Consider the following 15769-nt stretch of genomic DNA (forward strand, 5'->3'; position numbering starts at 1 on the left):
GCGAGCGCCGTTTGTCGCTCGTTTAGGATCCAGCACGATACCCGTGCGTGTAACACAGCTTGACTCCGTTCGGCGTGTTGCGTTCTGTTGCCAGTACCATCGAGCGCCACATGCTTACTCTTCATGATTCTATGCTCTACACATCGAGGAAAAGCATTCCACGAAAGATCGCAAGGCTACCAAGAGAAGCAGACGATGGCGGTTGCGCGGCGGACAACGCCGTTCCTGCGCGCCTGCATCCGATGCCGACCAGACAAGCACTTTGCATTCGACCGCAAAGCTGCCGCACGAAACAAACTATGTCTCCTGATCGTTGGTCGAAGACTCCTCACCGAACAGCTTCGTTCGCGCATAATTCAAGTACACTTGGTCCTCGAAATCGCAGTTTGGCAAGACGCTCGACGCTCCCGAGGTCTCCATCGGAGGCAGCCGCACAACGACCACGGGCTCGGGTGCGCCGCTGCCCGCCGGCACCGATCCGGCATCTGCGGTTACCGCTGAGCCATGGTATCTTTGCCCAGCCCGGTCCGAGTTTGCTGGCGCTTCGTCAGTAGCTTCCCTGGAAGTTACAGCCGGGACCCGAATAATCAACGGTGCTTCGAAACGCTCTGGGGGCATCAGACTAGCACGCGACCCCGCCACTGCATCATGCGCGTGCATACCCAGGGAGCGCATCTTCAAGCGACGTCCGTACTCGTCACGAGTTAACAGCGGCGCCGGTTCCCCAAAGCCCCACATGGTTCGGAAGAATTCCACAGCAGCCTGCCTCGCAACCGGGTGACGATACCTCGCAAAGAGGCGCAGAACTTGACGAACCGCCACCGCAGCCATTTCGTGCTCGCTGCGAAGCAAAATCGCCAGCTTTGTCGTTCGAGAAGCGAACTTGCACATGGCTCGCAAAACCAACACCGGATAGAGCGGCTCCGGTGCCACCGCAGCAATAACCAGCAGCGATCGAACCACTTCGGGACGATCACCGGCCGTTCGCACGAGACCCTCGACTGCCGCTCGAAACGGACGATGGAGCCACCAGACGCGGGCCAGGTACTGCTCGAATCGAGATCGAGTGGGCGCCTCATCGAACCGATCGAGCTCGACTCTAACTGGACCAAGCAATGTACTCCAAACGAGACGCTCGAAATCGTTCTGAATACGAACTGCCTCGGATGACGAGCGGTCGGACGTTACACATTGCCGCTGGATGGAGACCAGCTCGGCTGCGGCCTCGATACAACCGGCAGTGAGCGCTCGCTGATGACTCGGGAACAGTCGATCACGGTTCAGAAAGCGTTCGATGCAGCGTGCCACCTCCATGGTGCGCAAGCCTTCATTGGTACTGGACGCAGAGGCAAAAGCCAGCAAAGCATCCCGTAGAAAATACGCATCGTCAAACATATTCGCTTCGTTGTTATGAAAACGCAGCACGTGATCTAGCAACGCAAATAGATCGGTAGGCGTGCGCTGAGCGCCTTCACCAGTTTGCGCGACCCGAATGCCCCCGAGGGCTCGCAACATAGCTCTTTGCAAAAAATATTCCGCCAGATTTCGACTGAAATCCAGCGGTCGTGGAAGTCGTTGCAGCCACTCGCGCCCGAGCCTTGCTCGCTTCTCCTGCAACCGCCCTGGAGCAGTTGCCGCTGTCGTCGCTGCGTCTGCCTGACTACCTACCAGTGCATCCGAGGCGTCGACGTTCGCCAAATGGTTATCCTCCTTGGCATCCGAACGAGGAAGCACTTGGTCCTCACCAACAAGGTACCGATTCGCGTAAAAGTCTACAAGTATTTCAAGGCCGAGAAAGCGGGTTTCGCTACCACCCCAGCGGGCAATACTTGCCGCTGCAGCGCTGCGCACACGATAGTGAACCTGTTCATTCAGGAGGCCGTGCTCTGCGAGACCGCGCACACCTATTGCGGTTGCATGCAGATAAAGAGCATCACAGCAGTCCATCTGACTTGATACGTCGCGTTCTCCGGCAAGCTGACGAACCCAGGCTCGCTCATTCTGGCGCCAGAATACCCCCCTGACCCACTCCATGTCAGGGTCGACGCGGATCCACATAATCGGATCATGGGTCAGCGGGAGTCGCTCTCCAGCGGGTGTCGTTGTTGTCGTTGTTGCGTCAGCGCTGCTGGTACCGCCAATATCCGGGTGATCGACGCTGGTTGCTGCTGCTGCCGCTGCTGCCGCCGCTGCAGCTGCTCGCCCACGTACACCGAGACCTACCTTGCGGGTACGGCAGTAGACGTCAAAAACGTGAACGCTTTCTTGAATCTCTAAATCAATGGTGTAGTGCTCTTCGGGTTCACGTATGCTCAAGCGCAGAGTACCGCGAAATACCAGCGGTTCCGTAACAACACCGCTCTGTCGACGATGATTGGTTTGTCTCACAGCGACCTCGATCTTGTGCTCTTTGGGATCGTATCGATAGCCGCAATGAAAAAGCGGCATACTATTGCTTACAACGTACTGGCGAACAAATGCGAGCAACTCCACGCCAGTCCGTCGCTCAAGGAGCTTCAGGAAAGGTTTCAAACCGACGGCATGATGGCGAGGAGGCATCACCAGCAAGCTGTGCAGCGTGGAGCGGATACCTTCACCGACATCGACCCGAGCTGCGTGATGTTTGCGCCCTGTCGATGCTCCGCTTGTCGACTGGACTTGGATGAGTTTGCGCTCCGCTCGGCGATCGATGGCCGCAATCAGCAGCATACTAAAGCGTCGAGAAGGCTCGTGCGACTCGGCCGCTGGCTGCTCGGCGGGCGACCAACGCAGCGAGCCTGGAGATTCCACGAGCGACTTCATCGCGTCCCGTAAATACAGACGGAACCAGGTGTTCCCGAAGAGCTTGCGGAGACAGAGCGCACCGACGTATTCCTCGATACCCACAAACAACCAGAGGTCAGCAGTATGCAGTGGTCGCAGCAAGCGACGCATCCAGAAGGATGCCAGCGCAGTCACCATGCGCCGGTGCGAGTCAAACACGTCATCCACGACTCGATCCGAGAACAGTAAAATCGAGGAAAGCACGACGAGACCTCCACCGGGATACACACTCGGCAGATGCATGCCGAATCCATCCACAAAGACAAACTTGAGCGAAGCGCAGGGACAGGGCACACCAAAATAGTTCTCGAGGAATTCCATTGCCGCGGGCAAAAAGTCTACCGTGTTCACTAACTGGCGAACAAAGCCAGGTAAACAAAAATAGGTGACGCTCTGAGGTCGTATTCGATCGGGAAGCACCCGAAACAAGCCGGCAGAAAACGCGATATCGCTCGCAAGTACTGGCTCCGGAACCTGGAAAACAAAACGTGTGCGAGATGCTCGACCCGCCTCAGTGCTCTCTTCTAGGCTGCTGCCTTTGAGTTCCCCGGAGGCAACCGCAATCATCCCAGTTGGCACGGTTATCTCCAGGTCATAGGCGCAGCGCACTCCACTGTTGGCGAGCACTGCGTTCGGCGGGTTCAGACACGGCATCCACGTTGACGCCAAACCGCTGTGCGACTCCACGTACATGTGTTCCACGAGAATCGGTAGAGGCTGTTGCTGCAGCAGCAGCAGCTGCTGCTGCTCCGGCAGGCGTTGGTCGAAGAGCAGCGCATCTTCAGCGGCTCCGCTGCCATCGAAAACGTCAAGGGGCTCTCCGTTAGCATGTCCGCAAAAATGCACCGCTGGTGACTCTGGAAGCGTCGTATACTCTACCTGCAGACGGAGACCTATGCTTACAGTCGGTTTGGTCCAAGTCGCGTCGATTTTCGTCCCCAGTGGTGCCGTTGTCGAGCGCGGCTCCGTCTCTGAGCGAGGTATGCGGTCCACCAGCGCGTCCGCTTCCGCCACTGAAACTGGCTCCGCTTGTGGATCTTTGCATGCGCTTCGTGCTTCGGACGACGACTTTGAAAGATCATTCGGAGATGTTCCAGTAACGTCCACGGGGTTCGTGGCAGCAGTGGGATCCCCTGGTGGTGGCAGCGGCTCTGCGGTTCGGCTGGCTCCCAATATCGACCATGGAACGAAAACCAGAAGCTCACCATGGGCGGCGTGACGAGCCTGTCGTGAGAGCATCATTTCCAGCTCCTCCATTGTTGGCGGAGGGTAGATTCTATCAGCAATAGCCTGCATAACCTCGGTACCGTCGAGCGGACTCTGCAAGCGATACTCCACAGCGCGGTCGTTCACGGTTACCGCCTGAATCGCACAACACCGGAGGTTTATGCGCAGTTCTAGGGTATCGGATGCGTCTCCCTTATATTTTGTCGTCCCTGGCTGACGCAGTGCATTCGGTACCTGGAAATAGAGCAGTGCTCGGCCGCGTAGTTTGCGCTCGGCAAAGTCGACGTCCACTCGCAGTTGCACGCGATCAAGGCGAGGTCCGAGACCACCGCCCTGACTAGCGTCACCGCGGGTATGCTCCGCGCGGGCTTGGGCCTTCCGATCAGTCCCTGGGTTGTTTGCGTGCGTAGGCTGCAACACACCGGCGCCATGACTCGTTGGCAAGCGCAAAAGCGTTGGCGCTGCAGCTGATGACGCTTTGGAGCGGTGCTTGCGCGCTCGTAGCTCCTCAGCTCCTCTTTCCTGCGGCGTACGGCTCCCTGTCGTTTTTCTCAGTGTAGGACTGGAACGGTTACCGTCCATTGCCGCTGTAGCGGCACGTCCAGTGGAACTTTGCGAGGCAACCGGGAGGTATCTGGCTTGAGCTCGAAGCGCTCGCTGAACGCGCTGCAATACCGAATGCCCCGTTGTGTTCTGGCGCTGCCGAGTGCTGAGCGCACTTTTGCTGCTGCTGTCGTTGTGGAAACGATCAGAGAGGGCTTGTGAAGCGACTTTTGCGGTTTGGGGTCAGAGGGCCATACGAGGCGGCTATGGTCCGGTTTGCAGGAGACCGGCCGCATGGTCGTGCAGGTCCGTAACCTCCCCAGCAGCAGCAGCAGCAGCAGCAGCAGCAGCAGCAGCAGCAGCGTGCATACGGTCTTCTGTCAGACGGTCGTTCCCGGGAACGTCTAGAGCTGGAAGCTGCACTCGCTGCCCAAGTCGAGAGTCGTGTCCGAGTCAACGCGCGCAACATGGACTGGTCAACGATGCAGCTTTCGATGCGGGGCTTTCCCGTGGCTACCGCGGTCGACGACCGTCGAGGGTGCTAACGAGCCTAGCCGCGACATAGACCAGCGCTTGGATTTGATTCACTTTTCAGGCAAGCTGAAGAGCTGTCCGGACTTGTTTAGACTGCAGACCTGGGAAGCTCACGTGGACCGCTTTTTGCTTGGCACTTTTTCGGTGCAGGCACCGGAAGGCGCAACGGGTGGCGTCTACGAACGCCACGCGACGTTTTGACCAGAGCAACGGATGCAGCTTGAAGTCTGCTTCGGGTGAGGTGCACCTTGGTTGGATGCGGAAAGTGCTTGCACCCTGTTGCTCTTCGAGTTACTCAGTTACCGGGAATTGAGACCTGCGGACCGTGCATGAACTGCACGCATACACGATACTTTGGACACTTTTGATACTTCGGATACGGTTCGATTCCAGTGAGTTGCAGCACCCGCGCTAGATCGTTTTTCCAATCTTTCGCCAGAAAGAACGGCATCCCTGTGTTGCGACGAGCTCGGCACGGACGAGTAGTCGCTATCAGTGAACCTGTCGCAGCCAAGTATGACAGCCAGCGGATTGTCCCCGTGACTGGGTCGTTAGGGACTATGTAGCCCCATCGTGGGGTGCTTTCGAGTTTACGAACGACTTTTTCGGCACTGCGAATCGCCGACTCCAATCAGTCAAGCGGTTTAGTCGACAGGGCGTCGGCGCTAGTGCAGGTACACGTCGAGCAGCCGCCGCCTCTTCTGGGATCCTCTGCAACCTGATACCACACGAGATCAGCCACGAGACAGACATGACCATGGACCTATAGATGCTGAGCAGGTGGCAACAACAGCTGCTACCAGCGCTCCAACAGGCTGAATGCGAGGACGCTTGGATACCACCTGTGTCGATGGCTCACCGCTTCGACATTTTCATGCACTGGATAGGCAATGGCCGTTTCAACCTGCTGGATTCGCTGCAACAGAGAGCGTTCTGGTTTCGAGATTCCTCTCTGCGCTGGAATCCAGAAGCCGCATGCTAGAGTTTCTGGTCCTGAACAGAGCTCTCGCTTCAAGGTGACGCTTTGTGGTCGCACCCGGAGCACTGAGCATGCTCGCGAATATGCGTTATGTGAGATCCTTCTCTGGATACCGTGACTAGGCTCGCCACTGACGTCTACGAGTACCTATAAACCACCCGCGTGTACCCGCCTGAACATTGTACATCTTCGATTTCCTAAACAGATGGGCGGCGTGCATCCGCGACTCGGAGTACTTGCAATGGCCGAGTGAGTATTTCTTCTCTCTTCTTCTGATAAAGTTTCTCCAACGCAGACTTGCACGACTCATAGGTCTGCTCTAGTACGCGAAGCTCATCCTCAATTACCTGTGTCATATGGGGTCCACGTTCGCAAAGAGCGCGACTCTGCTCCTGCGCTTTGGCGCCGGCACGCAGCAGCGTCTCCATTGCTTTCATCATATCTCGTAGCGAGGGTGTTTTGCTCATCGCGTTTCCGCTGTCCTCATTCAAAGAAACGCCCACTGATCCTGTTGCTGTATGCAACGGTTCGTGACCCATCGACAGGAACAGCGAGCTGCAGCCCGACGCAGGTGCCTGTGCCGAATAGGTACGCTCGCGTGGCTGCTGTGTCCCGCGGGAGCGCCCTTCCGCTGCCGCTGCGTGTGACGATTCTCTTCTCGTTTCGCTGCGCTCTGCAGTGCGGACGTTTCCAGTATCCGATGCTCGACACCGATGATCACCGTCACCGCTACCGTCATGATCTTCTTCTGGTTTTTCATCGGAGAGATTCGCCCACCAGCCCCGCGCGATGAGGTCGAGGGGCGCGTGCTCGAGTTCGCCTCGAAGCATCGCATCCGCAGCGGCGTTGCCGAGCGCACGCCGACCGTGTCGTTTGTCGTGTGCGGATGCAGCATCGAAACCGAGCAAGCATCGATGAATGCTCGCAAGCCATTCTCGAAGTCTATTGGTCGCGTCCACAAAGCTTCGATAGAGGGCACGCGATCGACGCATCAGCGCCAGGTGATTGCTTCCGAGCAAGAGCTGCTGTTCCAGCACAGATTCCATCATCTGATTCAAGGTTGCAAACAGCTGCATGGCGTCGTGAACGATAAGTCGCGCAGCCTCTTGCATGATTTCATTATGGACGTTCACCGAGGCCATGCTTTCGTTGACGTGCGCGTGCGGCACGGGACTTGTCGCCACCTCTACAACGCTCTCCAGGCGCACTTCTGTGACTGCGTTCAGTTCATAGAGCAGCACTGGGATGACTTCTCGAAGCGCTCTCTCGAACGGGACGCGCTCCGAGAGCTCCTCGCCGAGTCTCGACGACACGACCCCCATTTCATCGACACAGCAGGGCGTCCGCTCTGCCGCCGGAGGTAACGATGCGAAACGATCGCCGAGCTCATCCAAAATTTTCGATTCCTGACGCTCGCCCAGGTAGAGGATGCGAAAACTTTCCAATCGTGTCCAGAGATACCGAGCGTATTCTCTGACAAAGAGCGAGCACGCTGTTGCTTCGGGCCTGGTGCGGCTTTCGTCGCGGAATGCCCGCGCCACAGCTTCCAAACTCATGACATGATGTGCAACCGCAGGCAACGGTTCAGCATTTGTCTCGCTAGAAACGCTACTTCCACTGGCGGTCGCTGCACCAGCCTGACTCGAGCGCGTGATCAGACGGCGCGTCCAGTCACGTTGTCCGCGAGGGGACACGCCGCTTGAATGCGCAGCCAATCGCTCCAGTAAGTTGAGCATCGGCGAGTCGCTCGCTGTCCGTTGAGAACGTGTCGCCCCCGGGTGACTGCAGGCGTCGTCCGAATCGACGTCGTGGATGCGCGCTGGACGCTGCAGCCGCTCGTAGTAGGTCGCCCAGAGGCGAAACGCCACACTATCTGCGTAATGCGCTGCATCGCGCATGAGGCGATGCGCCACCATCAGAACCTTACAGACAATCCGCCAGTCCCGTTCCTGGCCGTGTCGCCAGAGCTTGCGAACAATGTCCCCGCAGAGCAGCATGCGTTCGACGGCGAGTGCAACGTCTTCGGCACGCTCGCCGCCGTCGCTGGACCAGGTACCCGTCGGGGGATTCCGTTGACGATGATGTGGAAGCCGCTGGACGTGGAATGTCGATACCTTATTGAGGCCGTACTGGGGTTTTGTGCTCAAGATCGCCACCGCAGTCTTTCTTGGGGCAGGCGTGTTGCTGTTGCTATTGTTGCTGCTGCTTTCGGGGCCCGGCTCCAGCGGCACGCCACCAGTCGTGGTGTGGGTCAGCGCGTCGGTGCCTCGCGCCTCGGGTGTCCCACCGGTCTGCGTGTTCTCAAGCAAATAAAAAAGGGCATCACCGCACCCTTGCAGTGAAGCTAACAGCGTCAGAACATATTTCTCTTTCGGGGCGGTGTACTTGGGCTTGCTCGCTTTGAGAACCGCTGCCTCGACGTCAGAGGAAAACGCCGCGGAGATCTTGCGTGTCAGTCTCTTCGTCGTATTCCCCAGCGTCGTTGCTTGAAGCGGCTTCCCCGGTGCCGACGTTCTGGTCCAATCGGACACCTCGCTTCCTGACGGAACAGGAGCCCTGCCCGGGTGCGTAGAAGCGCTCGTGCCAGTGAGGTCACCGGGTGGTAAACCTGCTCGCAGCGCCCTATCAGTTGTTTCACTCGTTGTACCCAAGTTTTTCCGAGGTGTCACTGAGTTCTTTTCGTATTGTACGTTCATGAAGAAAACTCGTGTAGCTCGCAGCTTCACCGTGCCCTGCTTCTGTTCGAAGGAGAAAATATGGAATTCATGCCGTTTTTGGCATCGACGCGCGCCTATACGGCGCTGCTCCGGCACAGCTGATGCGACATGGTCGTATCTTCTATAAAAGGTAAGTTTTGAATCTATTTTGACAGATTTATCTAGCCGATGCGCATCCGTGACGCACATCGTCATGGCAGTCATAGGACCTGCGCCTGGAGATACCATCTCGGACGCTGCTTCTGTCTATCCAGTACGCGCAGGTGCCTGGAGCCATGGATATGACTTGCTAGCGCTGATCCTCTTCTAGTTGCAGGCTGCACGAGTTGGTATGATGTCACGCGTGACGCCGCGTCCCGCAAGGTGTCTGCTGGACGGCACTGTCTGCGGGTAACGGGTATGGCGTGCTGCTACGGGTTGCTGTTACAGTGGACGCGCACCGCACAGGGGTTTTCAGTGCAGGTTTTGAGCGGGGCTCTGCGAATGCAAACACGAATGCTTGGGCGTCAGTGTGACTTGGCGTCACGTTCGTGCAGACCGAGCTTATCGGGAACGGGTGCACGATACACGCTGCCATTAGCTTCTGATCGCCCGGCGGAGGAGGTTGGTACGACGCAGTCTTGGTCGTTTCTCCTCAAGCCGTCGTTTCTTCTGAGGCACTTACTAAGACTCTTTACGGCTCGTCGGCATTCGTTTGGTGCAGCGGTAAAGCATCCAGGCGGCTTTTGGTGCACCAAGCGGTCCGTTTCGAGACTTGTTCACAGTGCGTTGCGCTTGTGACCGGGTTGCTTCGCATCCTTGGTCAATTGATATCGGAATATGTGTCACGCTTGTGTGGCCGCGCAACGACGTTGCCGGTTGATTGAAGACTCTCTTGACGGAGGCAAACATCGACGAGCGAGAAGTTTCCATTTGCTGCGATCGATTGCTTGAGTCTTTCGGAATCAAGCCTTGGTGTATATCTAGTTAATTCAGGCAATCGTGATCGCTATCTGCGAAATTCCCGCTGTCTCGCCAACATCATCCGATTTGGGCTTCTGAGGCAGTGCGGGAACCATAGCAGTGGACGAACTTTGCGAATGGCCGTCCTCACGTCTGAGAACGACAAAGGAGTAACACCACACGCGTCAAGCATCCTAGCTGGAACTCTATGCAGTGTGGAACGATGTGGCATGCTCGCGAATACCGAATCATGGAAGAGCATTATCGTTTGTCCATTTTCTGAGCAAAGCGTTCCCGGTTTATGTATATTGGACTGCATCCTTGCTGGTTTGTTGATCATTCTGTACCAGAGGATTGCTCCGGGCGAGAAGAAGTTGTCCGGCGCTTGGCCACGTATCCCTTTTCATCAAAAGTCTTCAGCATTTTAGCAAAATGCACTTACTGATTGCTTAGAGATTTCCGCGAAAGTTCGCTCGACACAAAACCGCGGGACGTTTCGGATACATGTGAAATTTCCGAATGTTGTTTCCAAGGTGTTCGAGTCCTGGTGCGGAAAGTGCCTGCGCGCATAGTTGCTAGAGAAACCGCACCATCACAAGCCACTGAACTGCGTTTGCCTCATAATCTGTCATTCGGTGAGCTCACTGCACACCTTCCCGTGCACCTGTCTCTATTTCGTGCTCTGTCTCTGTGACGGTGTCAATGTACACCTGGAATCGTGGTGCATGTATGGCGCCCAGAATTTTTCGATAGGTAACCTGCGGAATCGGGTACTGGAGTCGCCGTCATCGTCGTCCGCTCTCGTCCGAGCAGGAGTGCAGCCTGTGCGCGCTGGAGCACGTCCAGCCCAATACGATACCAGGAAACGACGCGACGTATTGGTCATTTTCTTAGCCAGCACGTTGAACGCTTCGGCGAATACGCGTTTCGTGCTTCCGCGTTACCGAAGAAGTTCTCGACCGCAGCGCGGTCTCATGGTTTTCTACCAAAGATCGTCCGCATGTGCGATTTCGACGCTCGTTTTCGCTTTGAATCAAGAATGCAATGCATCCGTCTTCGCTCAGTACGGTGCTCCGAGCGTCTAGATGGGCAATGAGTGCGCCTATCCGCTTGGTAATATGCCTGCTGGCGTCGTGCATGCGTGACTCCCGACAAAATCCTGGCATGGAAAAGAAGAGCAGCATCATTTGCTTCCCGTTCAGATCTTCGGGTCCGTCCTCATGATTTAGAAGTACGACAACGGCCAAGACATCTTTCAACTCAGGAGTTTTACGCTCTATCAAATCTTTCTCTTCATCTACCTGGATCAGTTGAACATGAGTTTCGTTGGTTTTCTTATAACTAGGTTTCATAAAGTGCATGCAGATAGATATTCCATCGTTCTCCATGGGCCATGTACATTGCTGTCGAGTTCCTCCCTGTAGATGAAGATCCTTGATAGAGCTCGTCGAATACGCTTTGGAAAGCGGTTTGAGTGCTTCGTATTTGGCCGCAGAGGCCATCCATCGTTCACTGGCAAGTCCATATAGTCAAGTACACAAATCTCGCTGGCGGTATCATGGGCACTGTTCTCACACATACCGACAACATCGAATGGAGAACCTTGGGGAGGCTAGGGCGCCCGCATACTGCACTTAGATAGTCTGCTTTGCTCTGGGCAGCTATCATCAGAAACACGCAGCATCGCAAGGTGCAAGCAAGGTAGGCAAACATCATGTTTGATCCATCGTTTGGATGCCACGTCCGCCGATCCGAGGCCGCGAACAGTGCCATAAGCTCGGATGATCCGAAGCGACTTTCGCTCTTGTCACAACATGCCGTCCAAAGTCGCCACATTCTAGTTCCACCGCCGCCACTAGCCCATCATTTGCATGAATAGACATCCCGAAGATGCATTCCACCAATCCCCATTTTTCTGGACACGCGGCGTGATGCTACAACGTCTTCAGAGTATCCCATGTGAGGCGTTCGATATTCACCGGCATGTAGTGTCTGAGGTTGATTTGATACTTTTTGGAACCTGTGCTCCAGATGCTCCGATCGCCCACGTCGCCCAGCTACGATTCAGGGGTGCTCCGGAAACCACCAGGGCTTTTCTTTGGTCATCGAATCTGGCAGTATGGCATCTTATTTCTAGGGCATCTTTTGCGTCCTCGCAAGGAATTGATTGAAAAATTTGCGAATAATCTGGATAGCGGGCAACTCTGGGCCCGGAACTCCCACCTGCAGTTGCTTGAACAGAGGCTTCAAGGCGAGGAAGTCTAGTAGAGCGTTCCGCGGATAAGCAGCTTCGCGATCTGGAATCGTATCCTGCGATCTTCGGCGTCATGATGTCGAACGACCCGTCTACGAGCTCCTGAGCCTCATACGGCATTCGATATCGGAGAAGACGCCTGTGGCTGAATTGTGCTATGGAGAATAGACTGGAGCGGAGAGCAGCTCAACGTCGATCCGAGCAACGTGTTCCTTGACTACGCTCGAGTGACGAAATGCGACCTTGTCTGAAAGCATCATTGAGGAATTTGGATAGAGGAAGCCCCGAAAACTGCTTCAATGAACGATGCAGTTTTGACGAATCCAATATCTTTTGCGATTCTGGAGGAGGACTATATGATTGCATATTAGCTAAGGCTGATGTTTGTCGTACGGCTCGCTTGTCGCTTCTTAACGAACACCGATCTGTATCGGTTTGGGAATCCATTTCCAGGACAAGCATCTCCCTTGGATGAGGTCTCATCGAGTGAGACGAAGACTCGTTCCTCCTGTGCTCATTTTCGCGTTCCAATTCGAAATCGATAGCGTGTTGATCAAAGCGCGATCATCAGTTATAGAAGCGTGCTTCTTTCTTTGTTCATCCGTGTCTTGCTATTACCGATCGTATCAAAGGCCCGGAAACTTTACATTCTATGGGTTATTTCATGGCCTTTCTTCGAGAATAAATGGAATGGAATGAACTGATCAGGAGATCGTAGTGTCAACAGAGATTCATACCTTCCGTTTTTAACTTACGACAGGCAGAACAGGGACCAGGAAAAGTACGGTTTAGCTACCTGCTGAAGGTAGAACAAATTAATTGTAAGTGTCCGGGCATCTCCCACAAGCTAGCAGTGACAGCATAACGTCTCGTCGCGACATGTCCCCAACTGCAATGTACATTTCTTCTGTTGAATACATTCCATCATAAACAAACCAAAAGAAAAGTGCCTGCTAGTACAGGCATTCCAGAATGCTGTTCCCCAAGTACAATCGTGTTTGACGGTACGGCTGATAGCCACCACGCTCGCTGGGCATTCCACGACGCCGCAACAGGCATGCTGGTTTCGCAACGACACCTGTTAGCATGTCGATAACCAAACTGACATGGTGAGGATATTTCAATAAAACATCAAAGCGTCTTACTTTGAAGGGAATACTGCCGGTTGTCCGGGGCGCTTTTCGTCCGAAAGGCTGCAAACTGTCCAGGTGCCAACCATCAAGGACGCAACGATGATTTCTTCCTACCCAATGCGTATACGACCGCGAAAGACGTGCTTCGATCCTCGCTAACCACGCACTGGACCATGCCGTTCTGCATGAATCGGAGAAACACCGATGATCAAGAGAAGCTTGCCGCTAACCAGAATGGAGCCGGAGTAGCTCCTCGGGGAGCCACAAAAAGCACTGGGAACATGGGCACAATATAGTCCGGCTGGGTGACAAGATCACGTAATGTTCGGACACACACGGTATCGCGTGGCAACCGTGCCGCATCAAGTCCGATATCGTCAAGAAGAACCTGTTTCCAAGTGCCTTGCTCCTCTGGAGGTAACAGGGAGCCACAAAACTCGTTATCCTGTACTCTTGTCAGGTCACGTAAGAGCGCTGGGTCGCCGACATCGACCAGCGTTCGGGTCCATTGCGTTGCATACCTGGCGTGCAGAAGTGCATCTCACTGGGCGGTTAGTTCTGTGTTCTGCATATCGCGGTGGTCACTCTACGAGCATCACAGTATACGTTTCGCTCTCAGACGGGTAAACGGCGTTTCGGGGTGCGAGGGCAACGCGCGTCGAAGCGCCCGTTGCAAAAGACTTGCGCAACGCATCACGGACCCGTTCTCTACTCACGGGTCAGATATGATCAAGTCCGTCATCCTCGAACGGGGTCCAGTTGGGCAGCATGCTCGCTGCCTGATGCGAAGAAACTTACCAAAAAGCAACTCGATCGCAGCGATATCGTCCTTCTGGGTCGAAGGTTAACGCAGGCGGTCCCTCAACGGGTAATAGATCAGAAAAGAGCGCTTGCAGCTCTGCGTCATCGTCAACGTTTTCGAAAAAATCGCTTTGTTGAACTAACGGGTACACCACCATGAACGGCCAGCTGAACTTGATGGACACAGTGCTTTCCGAATCAGGATTGGGCTCGTCCCGTGCCACGGGTACGGGTTTCGGTTGCCAGTTTGAGACTTTTTTCTGTTGCGCAAATAGCGGCATCCCGAGGCGAATTCGCTGGCGTTCTAGGGTATCGAGCAAGCGCTGACTCTGGTCGACTCGCTGCTGGAGCAGGGCGTCCTTCTCAGCGAGCAAGCGCTGGGCACGTACCATCTCCTCGGCGATTCGTTCTTCGAGACGCTGAAGCGCTCTGCGCTCGAGCACATGTTCCGGGGCTTTGGTGCGTTCCAAGCCCTGTTCGCAAAATGTTCGCGCTTCAGGCAGCTTGCCCAGAGCTAGAGCACACGCACTTGCCCGATAAAAGGCTTTCGGGTGTTCCAGACCGCACGAACGGATACACTGCTGTGCATCATGCAGGCCTCGCGCATAGTTTCCAAGTCGTCGATGTACCTCCGCTCGGTTTAGGTAGAGTGCACCTCGAACGGTTGAGGAGACTCCTGGTAAAGCTAGTGCTTCCGTGTACGACGCCATCGCCTGATGGAACAACGCGTGAGCACGTTTTCGTAACGTCGCCACGCTTTGCTCACCGCCAGGGAGTGTTAAATCTGCACCGGGATCATTTCCGCGGTCGAGTAGACGGCAGCCAAGGCGGTATCTCTGGTTGCCACGTTGACGCAAAAGCTCGGCCTGCTCATCAGCGGTCTCGTCGCCTTGTATCAGACGTCGCAGGGCCGAGTCAGCCGGAAGCTCTTCAGCGTTCTCAGCAAAAAGGTCTGGAAGTAGATCGTTATTCTCGGAAAACGAGTGCTCTTTCATGGACGTTCTCGGATGCCGAACGCTCCGAAGCCGGCCGCCGCCGTGCAGCTGTAGTTGCTGAACCTCACGGATACCGAGCGGTTACGCTGCACCGCCTTTTTTGACGCGTTCTGAAACCCTCTTTCGCTTTACAAACCGCTGAATTATCGCCAACCCACTTTATGGCACTTGTCAATGCCGCAACTAAAGCCGCTCGGCACGAAGATCCGACTCCCTATCCCTACACAGTACGTATCAAGGGGTGCAGGGAATACCAGCGGATCGAAATTGTCGCTCAGCGGCTGGCGATGCATTGCTGCAGCGGCGCGAGCGCCCAGCTTCGTACGGGCGCGCTCATGTGATTCTCCCGAGTGCGCCTTCATTGAGGCCGGTGCACGACGAGCAGTCCCTGCAACGAATGCGACGAGCATTTTCCAGTATCAGCAACGACTATGATACCAGGAGTACGTGTTCGACTCCCGATCAAGGTCTGACACGGTGAAGCGACACCGACGCTGCGCGCTTTACAAACTACACTAGTGTTTATTCAGCTAGTCCACATTTGTACAAGATTCAAGCAATTTGTTGCGGAAGAAAGATTTTTGTGTGTGCCTCAAAAAAGATTGCACCTCATATCAATGAGACAAATGCTAAGGTATCACCCGGGAGCTGGGATAGTCGTTGAACCACTGCAATCAGTGTCTGGTTTCATGACGTGTTCACCTGAAGCGGCGATCAGCGTTCGTTTCGCATGCGGTCTCGGATACCTGCACCAAGGCAATCGTGGCAAGCATTTGTTTATTCTGTTTTATAGCTGGGAAGGAGAGATTTGGGAACGATTT

At 55.2% G+C, this 15769-nt stretch overlaps 3 protein-coding genes and 1 non-coding gene across 4 annotated transcripts, besides 1 other annotated feature; 1 reads left to right on the forward strand and 3 right to left on the reverse strand.

The window, feature by feature from the left end:
• Positions 1-297: 297 nt before the first annotated feature.
• Positions 298-4632, reverse strand: CYME_CMT566C (TATA-box binding protein-associated factor 2; the record flags this gene model as incomplete). Its single annotated transcript, XM_005539458.1, has 1 exon — positions 298-4632. One exon carries the CDS (start codon positions 4630-4632, stop codon positions 298-300), a length of 4335 nt encoding a protein of 1444 aa, XP_005539515.1.
• Positions 4633-4738: 106 nt separating this feature from the next.
• Positions 4739-6278: a sequence feature (possible transcribed region).
• A 25-nt stretch (positions 6279-6303) lies between these two features.
• Positions 6304-9051, reverse strand: CYME_CMT568C (hypothetical protein; the record flags this gene model as incomplete). Its single annotated transcript, XM_005539459.1, has 1 exon — positions 6304-9051. One exon carries the CDS (start codon positions 9049-9051, stop codon positions 6304-6306), a length of 2748 nt encoding a protein of 915 aa, XP_005539516.1.
• Positions 9050-11143, forward strand: CYME_CMT569T. The gene has a single exon (XR_002461717.1). It is a non-coding gene; the product is annotated as a hypothetical transcript (transcript).
• A 2217-nt stretch (positions 11144-13360) lies between these two features.
• Positions 13361-14948, reverse strand: CYME_CMT570C (hypothetical protein, conserved; the record flags this gene model as incomplete). The annotated part of the gene is made up of 2 exons (XM_005539460.1): positions 13361-13673; positions 13951-14948. 2 exons carry the CDS (start codon positions 14946-14948, stop codon positions 13361-13363), a joined length of 1311 nt encoding a protein of 436 aa, XP_005539517.1.
• Positions 14949-15769: the final 821 nt, after the last annotated feature.

Source organism: Cyanidioschyzon merolae, chromosome 20 (assembly GCF_000091205.1).
Source record: "Cyanidioschyzon merolae strain 10D DNA, chromosome 20, complete genome".
NCBI lineage: Eukaryota > Rhodophyta > Bangiophyceae > Cyanidiales > Cyanidiaceae > Cyanidioschyzon > Cyanidioschyzon merolae.